This window comes from Palaemon carinicauda, chromosome 14 (assembly GCF_036898095.1).
Source record: "Palaemon carinicauda isolate YSFRI2023 chromosome 14, ASM3689809v2, whole genome shotgun sequence".
NCBI classification, from domain to species: Eukaryota; Metazoa; Arthropoda; class Malacostraca; order Decapoda; family Palaemonidae; genus Palaemon; species Palaemon carinicauda.
In genome coordinates this window covers 39,123,269-39,141,977 of record NC_090738.1, presented here as the reverse complement: position 1 = coordinate 39,141,977, position 18,709 = coordinate 39,123,269, and the positions used below count along the sequence as shown (strand labels likewise).

General features: G+C 47.9%; 2 protein-coding genes across 3 annotated transcripts in view; one reads left to right on the top strand and one right to left on the bottom strand.

Moving 5' to 3' along the window:
• The window catches only part of LOC137653528 (spermatogenesis-associated protein 20), a 186,066-nt gene that overhangs the window by 34,866 nt on the left and 132,491 nt on the right, over positions 1 to 18,709 (bottom strand). The window lies entirely within an intron of this gene.
• The window catches only part of LOC137653825 (glycine receptor subunit alpha-1-like), a 44,516-nt gene that overhangs the window by 2,598 nt on the left and 23,209 nt on the right, over positions 1 to 18,709 (top strand). Inside the window, exon 4 of the mRNA XM_068387476.1 lies at positions 15,004 to 15,205. Coding sequence (XP_068243577.1) covers positions 15,004 to 15,205 — 202 coding nt within the window. The remainder of the gene's footprint in view (positions 1 to 15,003; positions 15,206 to 18,709) is intronic.

The window sequence follows — 18,709 nt, the reverse complement described above, 5'->3', positions numbered from 1 at the left end:
TTTTCATCGAATATCCGGCTTCACTGGAGATAACACAGACATTCAGTTTTAGAGAATGTTATCGTACCGATGAGGATCACGTTTTCACGTTGCCGGACCTTTGTCACTGGTTCTCCGGTACAAACTGAGATCAATCAGACGCTCAGAATCAGGGTATGAACCCTTTTTCATGAATTATCACAATATCGTCATTACGATTCTTTTTCATCGAATCTCCGGCTTAACCGGATATCGTACAGGCGATCAGCATTGAGGTTAATATTAGATTTCCTCTGGTTCACGTTGTCACTATGACGGACCTTTGTTTGTACCGGGGATGGTTACCGGAGATCCGGTACAGTCGGAGATCACTCAGACCACGGGTGGCCAATCTTTTGTTTTACCTGTAAAAAAAAAAAAAAAAAAAAAAAAAAGTATTTAATTCTAACTATGTATAAATATGGATAAATATCCATACAACATCGTGTTCAAATAGAATTAAATTAATTATGCCTATATTTATGCATGTATTTAATTCTAACTATGTATAAATATGGATAAATATCCATACAACATCGTGTTCAAATAGAATTAAATTAATTATGCCTATATTTATGCATATTCAATCCTAACTGTCTAAATATGGCTAAATATCCATACAACATAGTGTTCAAATAGAAATACATTAATTATGCCTATATTTATGCATAGTCAATTCTAACTATGTCTAGATATGGATAAATATCCATACAACATAGTGTTCATATAGAAATAAATTTCCACCCAGTGGCGAATGCGCCAACAGTGTCACATTTCATGAATACAAGTGTCGCACTATACCCCAGAAGATAATACATTAAATAACTTGTCTTTAAAATGTCTTTAAAATGGCTTTTTAAGAGTATACAGCTCATCCCAGCCTGTGAATAGGATCGCTAACCAAAGTTCAAGGAACATCCAGACTTATGTCCCCTTTGTGTTACAGAAGGTTCGCCTGCATGGTTCCCATCAGGATGATGATGATTCTCTCTGGCCTGCAAAGAGAGGCTCTCCACCCTTGGGTATCGAAGTTGGGAAGGAATGCTCCATCTAGAGGTCCCTATCTCCTCGGAGTGTCCTCTCTAAGGTTGGACAACGACCCCATGGACGGGCAGGTATGTGGGGATGAGTTTTGAGCCTTCAGCTTTGCAATTACCTACGTCACCGACCTAGGACCATTAAAGGATCCTAATGTTCATGTTACCCTGCATAAACGGTGACGGCTAAAAGCAACACATTCTAAGGAAATCCAAGGGGCTATGACGAGCTCTAAGGTATGGTGGTGAGTCAGTGCCGTTCAGGAACTCGGATATAGGTGGTACCATAAATCTGGAGGGCATAGACGTCCTCCCTCTGGGGGACCTAGATTTTACTCCCAGGTACTAGAATTCCCATTCAACGGATTCGTTCGATTGAAAGAGATTGCCTTGGTTAGATTAGACAAGGTACCGAAGGTAACGGTATTATTTCCTAAAGGGCAGGCCCGATCTGTCTGGACCAGGATGTTGTCAGCCTGGGGGGTACGATAATTCCAGGCTCTGCCCTTCCAGTTCGACCTACACGTTTGTTGGTCTGATCGGGTCAGTTGTGGGAAGTACGTTCTGTCTGAGACCTCTATCAGACAGGAATTGATAGTCGGTTTCCCACTCGTCATCACAGCCTTCCTCTGGTTCGACGATTTTGTATCTGACCCCCCATCATCAGGTGGTCTACCTCACTGATTCCCCAGGTACACAGCCCAACTCCGTTGGGATGTTTTGCCTGCATGCAGCCCTAGATCCGAACCCTCAGGCTCCTTTCATGGACACCAGAGAGGAAGCTACAGGAGTAGAAGACAGTCCCGACATCAAGGCGGACCTAGGAAAAAAGGGGGCTCGGAGAAGGGAAGGACCTAGATTCACTCCCTCACAACGCGGTGGTCCTGGTAGAGGGAAGACTTTACCACTTTCGTGACCATTGGACTCGGTCTGTGGGATCATAGCATAGTCTCTAACGGTTTGAGATGAAAATGGCCTCAAGGTCCTCCTCCTCCGCCAGTGACCTTCTCCCAGAAATACACACCCGTCCTGAAAGAGTACACCACAGGGTTACTCAAGAAAAAGCAATCAAACGACTATCTCTTAGGTATGGACCTTACTTCCCCGTGGGACCGTCACCACCTCTGTCGATCTTACCGACCGCTATTAGCTTGCGCCTATAGCTCTAAACTTCTCTTCTTATCTGGGTTTCCACCTAAGCAGGAAAGCCTTTGTGTTCAAGACATGCCCTTCGGCCTCAACATTGATCCCAGGATATTCACGAAACTGGGAGAGGCAGTGTTAGAACAACTCAGGAACCAAGAGATACAGATCATTGCTTATCTGGCCGGTTGGCTCATTTGGGCCCGGCCGGCCATAGAAGGTAACAGAGCTACGAAGGAATTTCTTCGATCGCTCGACAACCTGTGATTTCGGGTCAATCTCCATAAGTCTCGCCTGCGACCATCAGGCCACTTAGAATGGTTAGCCATTCAGTGGGACCTTTCGAAGCACACGTTGTCTCTCCCTTCCAAAAGTAAGAGGAATAGGTTCCAAGATCAAGAATTTCTCAAGCACAAACAGGTGTCCAAAGAGGCTAGAAAGTATCCTCGGCCTTTCCCAATTCACTTCAGTAACAGATCTCCTAATAAAAGCCAAACTCAAGACATCAATCGATTTTGGAGAAAGAGAGCTACAGTACCTATAAGAAGACAAGGTCTCGAAGATCCCCTCTGTCGGGAAAATGAGACTACGCCCATGGTCCGAACCGAAGAACCTCTCCAAAGCGGTTCCTCTACAATTCCCACCTCCACAAGTGACATTCCATTCAGCCGTGTCTCTAAGTGGATGGGGGGATTTCTCCGAACATCAGATGTTTCAGGTTCTTGGTCACTAGCCATGAAACAGTCCCATATCAATGTTCTCGAAGCCATGGCAGTGTTCTTGACCCTGAAGAGAGAGACTCCTCCGAGGTCGACCCACATCAGAGTAGTGTCAGACAGCACAGACGAGGTACACTACGGAAACAGGGGAGGATCCAAGTCACCCAACCTGAATCAGGTCCTGGTCACTTTCTTCGCCTGGGCAACAGAAAAGAACTGGTTCCTGTCAGCACCTCACCTAGCGGGAGGCCAGGGTGTGAGAACGGGCTCACTATCCAGGACGAGTTCCCTGGAGTCAGAATTTCACTCCGGTGGATACTCAGGTTCGTTCCAGGCATCCAGGTAGATCTATTCACATCTCAGATCAATCACAAACTTCCTTGTTATGTGACCCCAATCCTGGACCCTCGGGCTCATGCCATGGACGCATTACCCCGGGATTGGAACCATTAGAGGAAGATTTCCCTATCTCTCCCAGTGAATCTTCTAAAAACTTTAACACCGACTGCGCTCCTTCCGGGGCGCAGTGGTTTTAGTACCACCTCACTGCCCAAGAACAGTTGGTTTCCTCTCCTCCTCGAGTGGAAACTCCGTCCCATCCGGATTCCGTTCCTCAAACTGACCCGAGTATTCCAAACTCACTGTGTCGGATTACTCAAGGATGTCCAAAACCCTAACTCTGTGGACTACAGGAAGTTGGCAGCTCGTAGAGACTCGAACATTGAACCGGAAAACGATTTCTTCATCGAATCAGTCAAAAGGGACTCGACAATTCGCCAATATGATTCGGCCGTTAACCCCCAAAATAGGTGGACCCCTTGGAAAGTTATTCCTCTTCTCCAAGATACTTTTCTATGTCCGGTCACCACTCTCAGGGCCTTTTTAGCCACGACTGCTACCCGATCGTCTGGCCCCTTGTTTATCAGGGAACAAGGAGGTACCATTCCCATACGTGGTATTAGGCTATAGATCCTATACTTCGTTTGACAAGCCAATCCGGGATCATTTCCCCCAGAAGATGGACTTTGATGACCTTATAAAGTTCACGGGTTGGGAATCTCCTATGGTCTTCAAACGCCACTATCTAATGAACTTACAGGCTCTTAAATACCCAACAGTTGCAGCTGGGAGCCGTATCTCTCCCCAGTGATCTTTTGTTCTTCCTTTCATCCATCTCTTTTCTTCTCCCTCCTACCCGCCACTCGCACCACGACGCCGCTTCCTTGGTAGTTCGTTAGCCCTAAGTTTATTACATATTAGGTTATGTTTGTAACTATTATTGATTACCGTTGTTACAGGGTTGGGATATTCTTAGCCATGTCAGTTTTGTAGCATGTTTCCTCTGATACTCGGAGACTTCCCTGTTATCATGTTTGTTTACCTTTATTATTTATGATTTTCTTTACATGGTGTTGTTTCTCTCCCCTCATTAAATTAGTTATTGTTGGGCTTGGAAGGCATTCTCTGGTACATTTTCACCCGGCGCCACAGATCGACCCAGAAAAGGGATTTTGACGAAGGAAAAATCTATTTCTGGGGAGAGACCTGTGGCGCCCGGTGAAACCCTTCCCCTTTATTTTACACAATCCCACCCTTTCCTTTCCAAGCCATCATGGCCAATACAGAAGGATGTTGTTCAGATGGCGCTCGCGTCGTGGCGTGGGTGGTGTGGCGCTGGTGGTTGGCAAGGGCCTTTGTATCGGCCCATCCCTTTGACGAAGGAATTAACTAAATGGAAGACAACCTGTGAATAGTGGATTTCACGCGCCTTTGCTTTATACACGACACCCTAAAGGTGCTCGCGCGAGGGTTGTAACCTCAGCATTCCATGCTTTTATCTTTCTCTGGTATAATTGGAAGGTTTTATCAGAAAAGGTATATAAGAAGGACTCCTTTTACCCGGCGCCACAGGTCTCTCCCCAGAAATAGATTTTTCCTTCGTCAAAATCCCTTTATTATCATGAGTGAGAAAATTCAGTATCGTGTTTGTGCGAATGATATTTGCAAGGTGAGGTTGCCGAAAATTTTGGTTGACCCTCACACTATCTGTATGGGTTGCAGGGGGTTTGAATGTGCTTTAGATAATAAGTGCAAGGAATGCGAGGTTTTAAGTGATGATGATTGGTTAGCTATGAAGTGCTATGTGTGCAAACTTGAGATTGATAGAGTTAGAAGAGCTAAATCAAAGTCAAAGTCTGCTAGTGAGCCTAGCTTAGATTTATCTATTGACCCTTTGCTTGTAACCCCTTTGGAAGGTATTCCTTCCCCAAATGTAGTGACTCCTGCCCCTTCTACAGGATCTGTGCCTACGGATGACCCTGGGTATGCTAAATTAGCTGCTGAATTGGAGGCCATTAAAGCGCAGTTGGAGGCCTTTAAAGGTAAGGGTGTAGGTGAAATTAGTGCTTGTGAAAGTGCAGTGGAGGTGGCGACTGATCGAATCTGTCATACCCCTAGGTCTAGACCTCTACCAAGCTCCCAGGACCAAGGGAGAAGGTACGTCGAAAGCCGAAAGGGGGTGAGAGGTGCTTATCCTCGGTCAGTCGTCGCCTCAGACAGTCCTGTTGCGATCTCCCAGGCTGCTCTTGACCGCCGTAGGAAAGGCGTGTCGGATTCGTTTGTGTCTTCGCCTGATCGTTCTCCCAGACGTAATTGGCGTTACGAATCAAGACCAATGAAGAGAGGGTGGAACCGGGACGTGCAGTCTCGCTCTCCCTCTCCCGGTTCGAGTATCAGAGACCCTGATCCTTCGGAAGACGATTTCGATGTTCCTGTTAAAAGGGCGAAACAGAGAGTCCTTAGCCCAGTTAATCCTGCTAGACTCCCTGCTTCTTCTGCCAGCGCTCCCAGTCAAGCCGTACGACAACTGCCGTCTTCGGCACCGCGAGAGCCAGCGGAGGTTGCTAAAGCTTTCATGGTTGATATGCAGGAACAACTTTCATCGTTAATTAAAGCTTTCAGCCACCCTTCTCAGTCCGTCAGACGTAAGGACGTCTCTTTGCCTGTTAAGAGATCTTCTTCTAAGAGAGATTTTAGTATCTCTCCCAAGAAACCTATGCGCACTTCGTTGGCCGTACGACAACGCACACCCTCTTTATCGGCACGCTGCCAGGAATTGCCTTCCCCCCTCTCCTGGCGCCAGGACGATACTGCCTCTCGTTCTCGGCGCCGTGACGATTCCGTTTCCCTTTCGAAACGCCTGGACGTTACTGCCTCGTTTCTTAGGAAACAGGATGAATGCAGTCTGCATTTTCAAGGCGACGGCAGCCTGCATCTTCAGGACACTTCCGTTTCTCGTCATTGTGACGATACTGCCTCTCGTCATCGTGACGATACCGCTTCTCGTCATCGTGACGATACCGCTTCTCGCCGACTGGATGTTAGCGGCGCTCGGCGCCAGGATTCAAACAGCTCTCTCTGCCAGACTGCTGGCAGCCCAACTCTTCGGGATGTTATCCTTGAGCAGGACCTCGAGGATATTTCGGAAGAGGAAGAAAAACCTGCCGACTCTTCTAGCGATTACAAGGTTCTTTCTCGCTCTCTTTTGGAACTTTATGGGGAGGAATTTCAACCTTCGGCCCCTCGTTCTCCTCAGTCTCAATTTACCAGGAAGAAAGCTACCAAGTCTTCAGCCTTCATCAAAATGAAACTTTCAATTTCGGCCAGGAAACTTCTCGCTAAAGTGGATGATTGGATGAAGGAACGGAGACAAGCTGTTAAGACCACCTTTTCTTTTCCACCGTCTCGGCTCGCTTCCAAGGCCGGTATGTGGTATGAGACAGGGGAACCTTTGGGGTTAGGAGTGCCTTCCTCCTCCCAAGGTGACCTCGGCTCTTGTGGACTCGGCAAGAAGGCATGCTTTAAACTCTGCCAAGGTGATGTGGTCCGTGTCGGAGCTTGATCACCTCGTCAAGGGAATTTTCAGGGTTTTCGAGGTTTTCAGCTTCCTGGACTGGTCTCTCGGGACTCTGGCCAGGAAGTCTGAACTCCTGGAGGACGCGAAGGACCTGACGAGTATCATGTCCTGCATGGACAAAGCTCTAAGGGATGGAGCTAATGAATTGGCTTCCCTTTTCTCAGCAGGGGTCTTAAAGAAGAGGGCCCTTTTGTGCTCCTTCACCTCTAGATCTGTGACTGTTGCCCAGAAATCGGAGCTACTTTACGCCTCTTTTTCACGTCATCTTTTTCCTGAAGCTCTGGTCAGAGATATCTCCCTTTCTCTGGCTCAGAAGGCTACTCAGGACCTTTTGTCTCGGTTGGCTAGAAAGACCTTACCTGTTGCTCCTGCTCCTCTGAAGAAGGAGGAGAAGAAGTTTCAACAGCCCTTTCGGGGCAGGATCTCCTCGAGAGCGGATTTTAGGGGGAGAAGACAAGAGTCAGGGCCAAGGACCAGCAGGGGTGCGTTTAGGCCCCGGTCCAAAAAATGAGATGGAAGTCCTCCAGACACCAGTAGGGGCAAGACTGTCTCGTTTTTGGCAGTCTTGGAAAAGGAGAGGGGCGGACACCTGGTCCCTCTCAGTCGTCAAGGAAGGTTACAAGATCCCCTTTTTAAAGAAACCACCTCTCTCAGACTCTCCCCTAGCCTTAGTGGCTCAGTACACCGACGCGGGGAAACGAGAGGCTCTTCTGGAGCTAGTCGACCAGATGTTGGTCAAGGGAGCAATAGAGCCAGTTCAAGACCTCGCCTCCCCAGGCTTTTACAATCGCCTGTTTCTGGTTCCCAAGAACTCGGGTGGATGGAGACCAGTCCTAGATGTCAGCTCTCTGAACGCCTTCATGGAGACGACTCGGTCAGTGCTGGCTGCAGTTCGTCCAGGAGACTGGATGGTTTCTCTCGACCTGCAGGACGCTTATTTTCACGTCCCCATTCATCCGTCTTCGAGGAGATATGAGGTTTGTGTTTCAGGGCAAGTGCTTCCAGTTCAGGGCACTTTGCTTCGGTCTCAGCACAGCTCCCCAAGTTTTCACCAGACTAATGGCGAATGTGGCAGGCTGGTTACACCAGGAGGGGATAAGGGTCTCCTTCTATCTAGACGACTGGCTGATCCGGTCACAGTCGAAAGAGAAATGTCTGGAGGACCTAATGAAAACTTATACGATCACTCAGGACCTGGGACTCATCGTCAACTGGGGGAAGTCTCAGACCGAGCCGAATCAGACTATTCTCTATTTGGGGATAGTTCTGAATTCAGTTCTTTTTCAGGCTTCTCCCTCCCAGGAGAGGCAGACCAGGTGCCTGGACAAAGTCAAAGACTTTTTGAGGAAGCAGGAATGCTCAGCGAAGGAGTGGATGAGTCTGCTGGGAACTCTATCCTCCCTGGAGCAGTTTGTCCCTTTGGGGAGACTGCACCTAAGGCCTCTGCAACACTTCCTCGCAAAGGTTTGGAACAGAAAGATCCAGGAGGACACTTTTTCTTTCCCCATTCCGACAGAGATCAAGGATCTTTTAATGTGGTGGCTGGACCCAGCTCTGTTGGGAAAAGGGATCTCCTTGTTCAAGAAGAACCCCGACCTAGTGTTATTCTCAGACGCGTCCGAGTCAGGCTGGGGAGCAACACTAGGGAACAAAGAGGTCTCAGGAATTTGGGAAGGGAGTCAGGTCAGTTGGCATATCAACAGGAAGGAATTGATGGCCATTTTGTTAGGGCTCAAGGCCTTCAAAACCTCGGTGTCGGGAAAGACTGTAGAGATCAATTCCGACAACACCACAGCTCTCGTGTACATAAGGAAGCAAGGGGGAACTCACTCCCTCTCTCTGTTCTCAACTGCGAGAGAGCTTCTCCTCTGGGCGAACGAGAACGAGACCCAGCTGTTGACAAGGTTTGTTCAAGGGCAGAGAAACATCAGGGCAGACATGCTCAGCAGGAGGGGACAGGTCCTTCCTACAGAGTGGACTCTCAACCCGCATGTCTGTCGGAGCCTCTGGAAGTTGTGGGGCAGACCAGTAATAGACCTTTTCGCCTCCGGTCTAAACAAGAGGATCCCCAACTACTGCTCCCTAGTCCCGGACGAGGAAGCTGTTGCAGTGGACGCCTTCTTGATGGATTGGACGGGGCTGGACATGTATGCCTTTCCCCCGTTCAAGATCATCAATCTGGTTGTCAGGAAGTTCGCTCTCCTCGATTCGGGACGAATGATCCTAGTGGCTCCATTCTGGCCTGCGAGGGAATGGTTCACCGAAGTGGTAGGGTTGCTGATGGACTTTCCAAGAAGACTCCCGGCTTGTCCAGATCTTCTCAGACAACCCCACTTCGAGAGATTTCACCAAAACCCCCTCGCTCTCAATCTGACTGCCTTCAGACTGTCGAGAAGCTCGTTAGATCTCGAGGCTTTTCGGCACAAGCGGCGAAAGCTATTGCCAGGGCAAGGAGGATCTCTTCACAAAGAGTCTACCAGTCGAAGTGGGAGACCTTTAGAGCTTGGTGCAAGAGGCGCAAGGTTTCCTCGTCCTCTCCCTCTCTAAGCCAGATTGCAGACTTTCTTTTGTACCTCAGGCAGGATGCTAAACTGGCTGTATCTACCATTAAAGGATACAGGAGCATGCTCTCAACCGTCTTTAGGCATAGAGGCTTAGAGTTATCTCAGAGTTATCTCAGAATAAGGACTTGCAGGACCTCATTAGGTCTTTTGAGACAACGAAGCAGGTGCACTTAAGACCCCCTTCTTGGAACCTGGATGTGGTGCTTAAGTTTTTGTGCTCCAGGAAGTTTGAGCCTATCTCGCAAGCTTCTCTGCGAGATGTGACTAAGAAAACCCTCTTCCTTTTGTCTCTAGCGACTGCCAGGAGGATCAGCGAGGTCCAGGCAATCGAGAAGCGTGTAGGCTTCACCCTAAATGGAGCGGTTTGTTCCTTGAGGTTCGACTTTCTCGCCAAGAATGAGAACCCTTCGAAACCCTGGCCTAGGACTTTTGAAGTCCCTAACCTCACGAATCTGGTAGGTCAGGAACAGGAAAGCCTCCTCTGCCCGGTTAGGGCTCTCAAGGCTTATTTGGCCCACACTAAGAGCGTGAGGGGTGCTTCCAACTCCTTATGGTGTTCGGTGAAGGATCCTCAAAAACCCCTGTCAAAGAACGCTTTGTCCTTTTTCCTGAGGGAGACTATTAGGGAAGCCCACCTCTTTTGTGAGGAAGAAAACTTCGCCCTGTTAAAAGTACGGGCTCACGAAGTAAGGGCCATTGCTGCTTCGCTGGCATACCGGAAAAATATGTCAGTTAAGCAGATCATGGATGCAACGTTCTGGAGGAGCAACTCTGTCTTCGCTTCTCATTACCTCAGAGAGGTAAGAGTGGACTATGACAAGTGTTATACCTTGGGCCCATACGTAGCTGCGGCTTCTGTATTAGGCAAAGGAGTTACTACCCCCACTCAACCTTAGTTTATGTACTTGTATTTGGGTTTGTGTTTTTTATGGTTGTCTGAGGTCATCGTCCTGTGGTACGGTTCCCTTAGTCCAGATAGATAGTTTATATCTATTTCTGCAAGGTTAGAGGGTTAGCTTTAGTAAGGTTGCAGGTTTTTTATATGGGAAGGTAGTTTTCTGAAGTCTAGTCAAGTTGTTGGTCCTACCCCTTTGACAGACTCGATTGAGTTGTTTGCAGCGTAGCAGGTCTACTCCTGGCTGAACACTCCTAAGGGAAAGCGACTCTAGAGGCAGTTACCTTTGAAGTCAGCTACCTTAGCAGGTAAGGAATCAAGGTGTTTGTTCTCCTACAACTCTTTTGTTGTTTCCCCAACTATGTTTTTCTGTCTGTTTCCCTCCTCCAAATGTGTGAATCAGCTATATATATATAACTGCCAGGTAAGTTCTATTCATAAAAATGGAGTTTTTATGATAAAACAAAGTTTTATGAATACTTACCTGGCAGTTATATATATATTTTAAAGCCCACCCACCTCCCCTCAGGAGACAGGTCGGGCAAAGATAATCTGAGGAACAGAAAACGGGAATGATTCCAAGTACCACCCTGTAAGGGTTGTTAACCATCTAACCACACAACCACCACAAGGCGGTTGCCGCGATTTTCGATTAAATTCTGCCGCAGTCGGAGACTCAGCTATATATATATAACTGCCAGGTAAGTATTCATAAAACTTTATTTTATCATAAAAACTCCATTTTTAAGAACAGTAACAACATTGAAATAAGTCTTCCATGTATAAAATAGAAAAACTAATAAAAACGAGAGGAAGATAAATAAGATGGAATAGTGTTATAGTTTGGCCCTACCAAGGCAGAGAAAGGCGGATGGGTAGATCGTGACCATAGCCAAAAATCATGAGCCTGGCAGCAAATCTGGTAAACTCAGGATCACAGTAGGGTTAAAAGTCTACTACCTACAATTAGCCTTCTTGTGTGACATAATCCCTCTTGAAATAAAAGAAAGAAATTTAATTCTTTAAACAGTATGACATGTACTGTGCATGCATGAGTGGATCCAAGGTTTTTGAACGGGTACTCATCATACGAGTGCCTATATGGTAATTTGCTGCTGCCGTGAAATCCTCTCTGCTAAATATTTTTTTTTCAAGCATTTCTTTAGAATTTGTTTCACTATTCCATTTAATTTACACTGAATGCTTATTCTGTTTACACATTGAATTGATCAGGGAATTTATTTTATTTTATTTTCTGTATGTAGACAGCAGACAGTTGAATTGGGTAGGTTTCCTGCAGCAATGGATTATATTTTGATGAGGAAATTATGGAAATACTACCTTCCTTGTTAGTTAAGAGGAAAAACAATTTATTGGTATAGTTAAAGTCTGTTAGGATTGCAATTTTTTTAGGAAGTTTTGATAACTTTGTGTCATTAAGTACTAGGTACTTGTAGTAAATAGAAGCTACTTATTATTTTTTAAGAAGTAGGGCAGCTGACCTGAGGTGGGGTCAGGGATTGGGTCATTCATATGAAGAGAATAAGAAGTTTTGGAAAGAAGTGAAGAGAGTAAGGAAGGCTGGCTCAAGAATTGAAGAGACAGTGAAAGATGGAAATGGAAGGTTGTTAAAAGGAGAGGAGGCAAGGAAAAGATGGGCGGAATATTTTGAAAGTTTACTGAATGTTGAGGATAATAGGGAGGCAGATATAATTGCTGTTGCAGGTGTTGAGGTGCCAGTGATGGGAGATGAGAATGAGAGAGAGATTACAATAGATGAAGTGAGGAGAGCACTAGATGAAACGAGAGTAGGAAAAGCGTCTGGTATGGATGGTGTGAGAGCTGAGATGTTGAAGGAAGGGGGTGTGACTACTTGAATGGTTGGTGAGATTGTTTAATATGTGTTTTGTGTTGTCAATGGTACCAGTAGATTGGGTTTGTGCATGTATTGTACCACTATATAAGGGTAAGGGAGATGTGCATGAGTGTTGTAATTCAAGAGGTATTAGTTTGTTAAGTGTAGTTGGAAAAGTGTATGGTAGAGTAATGATTAATGGGATCAAGGATAAAACAGAGAATGCAATCTTGGAAGTACAGGGTGGTTTTAGAAGAGGTAGGGGTTGTATGAATCAGATTTTTACAGCAAGGCAGATATGCGAGAAATATTTAACAAAAGGTAAGGAGGTGTATGTTGCGTTTATGGATCTGGAAAAAGCATATGATAGAGTTGATAGGGAAGCAATGTGGAATGTGATGAGGTTATATGGAGTTGGTGGAAGGTTGTTGCAAGCAGTGAAAAGTTTCTACAAAGGTAGTAAAGCATGTGTTAGGATAGGAAATGAAGTGAGTGATTGGTTTCCGGTGAGTGGGGCTGAGATAGGGATGTGTGATGTCGCCGTGGTTGTTTAACTTGTATGTTGATGGAGTGGTGAGAGAGGTCAATGCTCGAGTGCTTGGACGAGGATTAAAACTGGTAGACGAGAATGACCACGAATGGGAGGTAAATCAGTTGTTGTTTGCGGATGATACTGTACTGGTTGCAGACACAGAAGAGAATCTTGGCCGATTAGTGACAGAATTTGGAAGTGTGTGTGAGAGAAGGAAGTTGAGAGTTAATGTGGGTAAGAGTAAGGTTATGAGATGTACGAGAAGGGAAGGTGGTGCAAGGTTGAATGTCATGTTGAATGGAGAGTTACTTGAGGAGGTGGATCAGTTTAAGTACTTGGGGTCTGTTGTTGCAGCAAATGGTGGAGTGGAAGCAGATATACGTCAGAGAGTGAATGATGGTTGCAAAGTGTTGGGGGCAATTAAGGGAGTAGTAAAAAATAGAGGGTTGGGCATGAATGTAAAGAGAGTTCTATATGAGAAAGTGATTGTACCAACTGTGATGTATGGATCGGAGTTGTGGGGAATGAAAGTGATGGAGAGACAGAAATTAAATGTTTGAGATGAAGTGTCTAATGAGTATGGCTGGTGTATCTCAAGTAGATAGGGTTAGGAACGAAGTGGTGAGAGTGAGAACGGGTGTAAGAAATGAGTTAGCAGCTAGAGTGGATATGAATGTGTTGAGGTGGTTTGGCCATGTTGAGAGAAAGGAAAATGGCTGTCTGCTAAAGAAGGTGATGAATGCAAGAGTTGATGGGAGAAGTACAAGAGGAAGGCCAAGGTTTGGGTGGATGGATGGAGTGAAGGAAGCTCTGGGTGATAGGAGGATAGATGTGAGAGGGGCAAGAGAGCGTGCTAGAAATAGGAATGAATGGCGACCAATTGTGACGCAGTTCCGGTAGGCCCTGCTGCTTCCTCCGATGCCTTAGATGACCGCGGAGGTAGCAGGAGTAGGGGATCCAGCATTATGAAGCTTCATCTGTGGTGGATAACGGGGGAGGGTGGGCTGTGGCACCCTAGCAGTACCAGCTGAACTCGGTTGAGTCCCCTGTTAGGCTGGGAGGAACGTAGAGAGTAGAGGTCCCCTTTTTTGTTTTTGTTTCATTTGTTGATGTCGGCTACCCCCCAAAATTGGGGGAAGTGCCTTGCTATATGTAAGTATGTAAGAAGTATCTTTTATTTGTTATGTACTGTACATAAGGTTTAGGTAATAGGATTGATTGCCCTATGAAGGTGTAAGTTTCCATCTAATATTTTTTATTTGAACATACTACATGTTTATTTAAGATAGCGTTGAATAGTCCTCACCAGACAGAGCAGGGCTTTTGCAGTACTATATCACTAAGGATGAAAATATGTGAATAACTGTCAAAGGGTGTCAGGGTATGGTTATGGCTACTTGTTTTTTGTCTCTAGTACAAAGTAGGGGCAAATGACTACTATACTGATGTCCAGTCTCAAGTATTGTTGAACCTATGAAGACAGTGAAGAACCCTGCGAGTCTATTTTTGAATATGCAAATGCAGTCTTCATTTTGAGGTCTAGCAGTGATTCGAGATGGTCAATTGCAACAACATAGCAATATATTACAACTCCAGATGCAAATTGGTGACTAGCTACCCAAAATACTATTATTTCTATTTTACAAAAATAAAACAAAGAAAATTTTTGCTTACAAGTCTTAAGATCTTTGATGATTCACTTTAACTTGAACACTGGTCAGATCTGGTTCATATCATGTATTATACTTTCATTATTGTTATATGATGATTTTGTAAGTAGCACAAAATATAATTGTCAAAATTAGTACAATATATCCTCATGTACTGTGTAGTGTTCGTTGGTAAATTAGTAAGGTATAGTATTAAGCTGTTAGAAAATGCAAGTGATCTCTTCCATGTTACCTTTTACTCTTTGTTAATATGTAGTTATTCTTTTAGGCCATAAAAGGCTAATTAGCCTACATTAATTCCTAGTTTTTTTTCTTCGTTCTTTGGCCTGGACAGTTCCACTCTAGCTAGCTGAAAACTGGAATAAATCATTTTGCATAACTTAAAGATTAAGAACTACCGATTCAGTGAAGGCAGTTATGCGCTCTAATCAGTTAGTCTATGAAGTAGGAGTCAAGATGTCGGAAATATGTCCCAATAATGTATCATATTTTTTTATATTTCTGTTAGTAAGGGATAAATTTAGCTCTAGTGTTCTCTATAATGTTAGTTATTATTTTATCTAATTATCCTTGTCAGCAACTGCATTATTTTTTAGAATGACCTGACCTAACTGATAATGATACATAACATTAATGCAGTTCCTTTTTTACCAGCAGCAACTTTCCCATCAGTGCAAGTGAGGATCAGCCTTTATAGGAAAATGAGTTACCACGTAATGAACACTTACATCCCATCAGGATTATTTGTGATTGTATCGTGGTTGACCTTCTTCATTCCGGTTGATGTGGTGCCCGGCCGAATGGTCTTGACAATAACGACACTTCTGACGATGGTCTCCATGTTTAGCACTGTTAGGTAATACTTTTTTGTTATTAATAATAAACTATTAGTTATACTGTATTTATCATGTATTTATGATAAATAGTTTCCAAATTATGACTGAATAATAAATTTTAGGCAAAGAAGTGTACCTATCAGGCATTGTAACTTTGATGATAAGGTTAAGTTTTTATGAATTTGATATAATCCATAGTTGCTCCGTAACCGAAATACACTACAGACCACGCTATTTACATTGGGTTTACCTTTCGGCGTAGCTGAAATGACGAGCCAATAGTTTTAAACGAGTGTTAACTACCCCCGCGCTAGTTAGCGGGGGTAGGGGAAGGGATAGCTTGCTACCGGTGATTTGCTTCACTTCACTTTTGGTTCCGGCGATGAACAGACGTGTCTGTCCATCGTCCTCGTTGACAGCCTTTAATCTTTTTCTACTTTTACTTTCAGTTTGTGTGTGTGTATTAGAAGTTGACCACCTTTATTGTTCGCTATGCGCAAGTGCCCTGGAATTGCTGGCCGCCCTTGTGGTACTTTTATGTCGGCCGTGGACACTGATCCTCACACCCTTTGCCCGCAGTGTCGAGGCCGCCGGTGTGATCAGGAAAATAAGTGTAGTGAGTGCAGGGAGTGGTCTGCCTCCCAGTGGGAGAGGTTTGGCCGCCGGCGTAAGAAGAAGTCCAAGAGAGACCGTTCTCCTTCCAGGGTTACCTTGAAGGAGGAAGGTTCTCGGGACTCTTCTTTCGCCGCCCAAACCTCCTCCGAAGCTCCCCCTCGTCCGACTCCTAAGGAGAGTCGGCCGAGTGGGAGCGCAGGCCCTAGTTCTGTTTCCCGGCCTTGGGTTGGGGGAGAGGGAGTCGCCTCCCATAGCGGGGCGGTTCCTCCTCCTCCGGGGGAGGTTATTGATGAATCTTTGTCTAACAATTATCTTTTTCAGATTTGGGCTTCCCTGGGGCTTAAGGGCCTGCCCTCCAGGGTAGCCCTGATTGACCTTGTCCAGTTGGGGGCCGCTGTTAAGCAGTCGCCGGTGATAGCAGAGGTAGATCCTCTGTCTATCGTCGACTTGGTGACAAAGGCTTCCGACGGGGCGGGTCAATCCTCTGCAGGTGCAGTTGTGGATGTTGGTGCTGACGGCTCTCCTCCCCCTTCCGTACATCTTTCGAAGGGGGAAGGGAGTCCTGCGGGCTCTTCTGCTGTCCAGCTTCCCTCCAAGGGCAGTGCTTTGACTGAGACTCCCCTTCGGAGGACTGATGGTCCTGACGATCTTCCTCGTGGCCGCCTTCGCCGTAAGGCTCACCGTCCGCTGCGTCGCAAGGGCCTCCCGTCTCCTTATAAGGGGGTTAAGAGGCGCCTTTTTGGATCTTCACCTTCTTCCTCCGAAGGGGACTCTCCTCGCCGTAATCAGCCTGCAGCTCCAGCTTCCTTAGACCTCTCTGGGGATCGGTCTCCTACGCCTTCCAGACCTTCAACTTCTGGGGCAGATGTTTAGCAACCTGACCTCGTCACCCGACGGGCAACGGTCCCTTCGGGGCTAAGGGATTCTTCCCTTGCGCGTGCAGTGTTCGCGCACGGGCGCTCTCCTGCTCGTCAGTGCTCTCCTGTTTGTCAGCGATCTCCTGTTCGCCAGCGCTCTCCTGATGATCGCCCCTCTACTTGCCAGCGCTCTCCTGAGGACATCCTTCAACCTGTTGTTCCTGTTGAGCGCCCAGCGCACCAGCGTTCCCCTGCTCGCCCTTCTGCAGTGTTAGCGCACAGGTGCTCTCCTGCTCGTCAGCGCTCTTCTGACCATCAGCGCTCTCCTGTTCGTCAGCGCTCTTCTGAGGACCATCGCCCCACTGCTCGCCAGCGCTCCCCTGTGGTCTCCGAATATCCTGCAGTTCCTGTTGTGCGCCCCGCGCGCCATCAGTCTCCTGAGCGCCCTCGCGATCCTCAGCTTGTTCCTGCACAACATCGCTCGCGTTCTCCAGCGCGTGTTTCCAGAACGCACGTACGCCCACGCGCCTCCTGTTCCTGTTCCTGTTCGTGAACGTTCGCCTCTGCGCCGACTGTTCCCTCACAGGATTCCACGCGTCGCCCTCTTGCCCGCCAGCGATCACAGATGCTTCAACGTTCACCGGCTCGTCAGCGTTCTCCTGCGCGTCAGCGATCACCTGAACAGCGATCACCTGAACATCGGCGATCTCCAGACCGCCCGCGTGTCCTATCGCCTGCGCGCAAGCGTTCTCCAACGCGCCGTCGCCCAGAAGATCTGGAAGGACATGGGTCGCCCTCTGTTAGCTCGCCCTCGCGCGGTCGTACGCCTACGCGATCTATGCGCTATCGCTCGCCAACGCGTCACCATGCGGCAACGCGCCATCGCTCGCCTGCGCGCCAGCGTTCGCCAGCGCACCACCGATCACCTGCTCGCAATCGCGCTCCCACGCGCTACAGGTCTCCTGAGAAGCGCCGTCAGCGATCTTCGGAGCGTTCTCGCTCGCCCGTGCGTCAACACGCTCCCTCGCCGACGCGCCGTCAGCGATCTTCGGAGCGTTCTCGCTCGCCCGCGCGTCAACACGCTCCCTCGCCGACGCGCCGTCAGCGATCTTCGGAGCGTTCTCGCTCGCCTGCGCGTCAACACGCACCTTCGCCGACGCGCCGTCAGCGATCTTCGGAGCGTTCTCGCTCGCCCGCGAGTCAACACGCACCTTCGCCGACACGCCGTCAGCGATCTTCGGAGCGTTCTCGCTCGCCTGCGCGTCAACACGCTCCCTCGCCGACACGCCGTCAACGATCTTCGGAGTGTTCTCGTTCGCCCGCGCGTCAACGCGCTCCCTCGCCGACGCGCCAACGCGTTCGTTCACCGGCTCGCCCTCGCGCTCGTTCGCCTGTACGCCCTCGCACGCACTCGCCTGCGTGCCCGCGCGACTGCTTGCCTGCGCGCCCACTCGCCCGCGTGACCGTTCACCTACGAGCGACCACCGTTCGCGCCGAATTTCGCAGCTCGTGACAGCAGCAGGAACGCATGTCGCCAGACCGCGTTCAAGATCGCCTCCACCGAAGCGCAGGACTCTTATGCAGGACAGGGAAGACACTTCAGAAAGGTCAGTGCGTCTTTCTTCCCCTTTAACTTTTCAGGCAGGTCCAGTGGTGTCCACTCCGAAGGATCGCCCGATCCCCTTCCCTCCAGAGGGGATTTCGGACTCTGTGTCCGTGGAGCGACAGACTTGGTTTGGTCCTCTGATGCGGGCGTTAGTGAAGGCTATGAAGCCAGCACTCGCCGATCAAGGTCACAAGCCAACGGCTGCCTCTCCCCCGCTGAAGAGAAGGAGAGAAGTGGACTTCGTGGTGACTTCCCCCAGGGAGAAGTTGGTTCCTAAGAGGTCTGTCGGGAAGGCCCCATCCCCTTCGCAGGCGTTTTCTCCTTCTCCCGTGGATGAGGCTTTTCCGTCCTCGGGCGAGTCCAGTGAGGTGATAGTCTCCCCCTCGGCACAAGGGGGGAGCCTTCTCTTCATGGAGGAGAATCGTCTCGCGCGGAAGGTGCTCTCC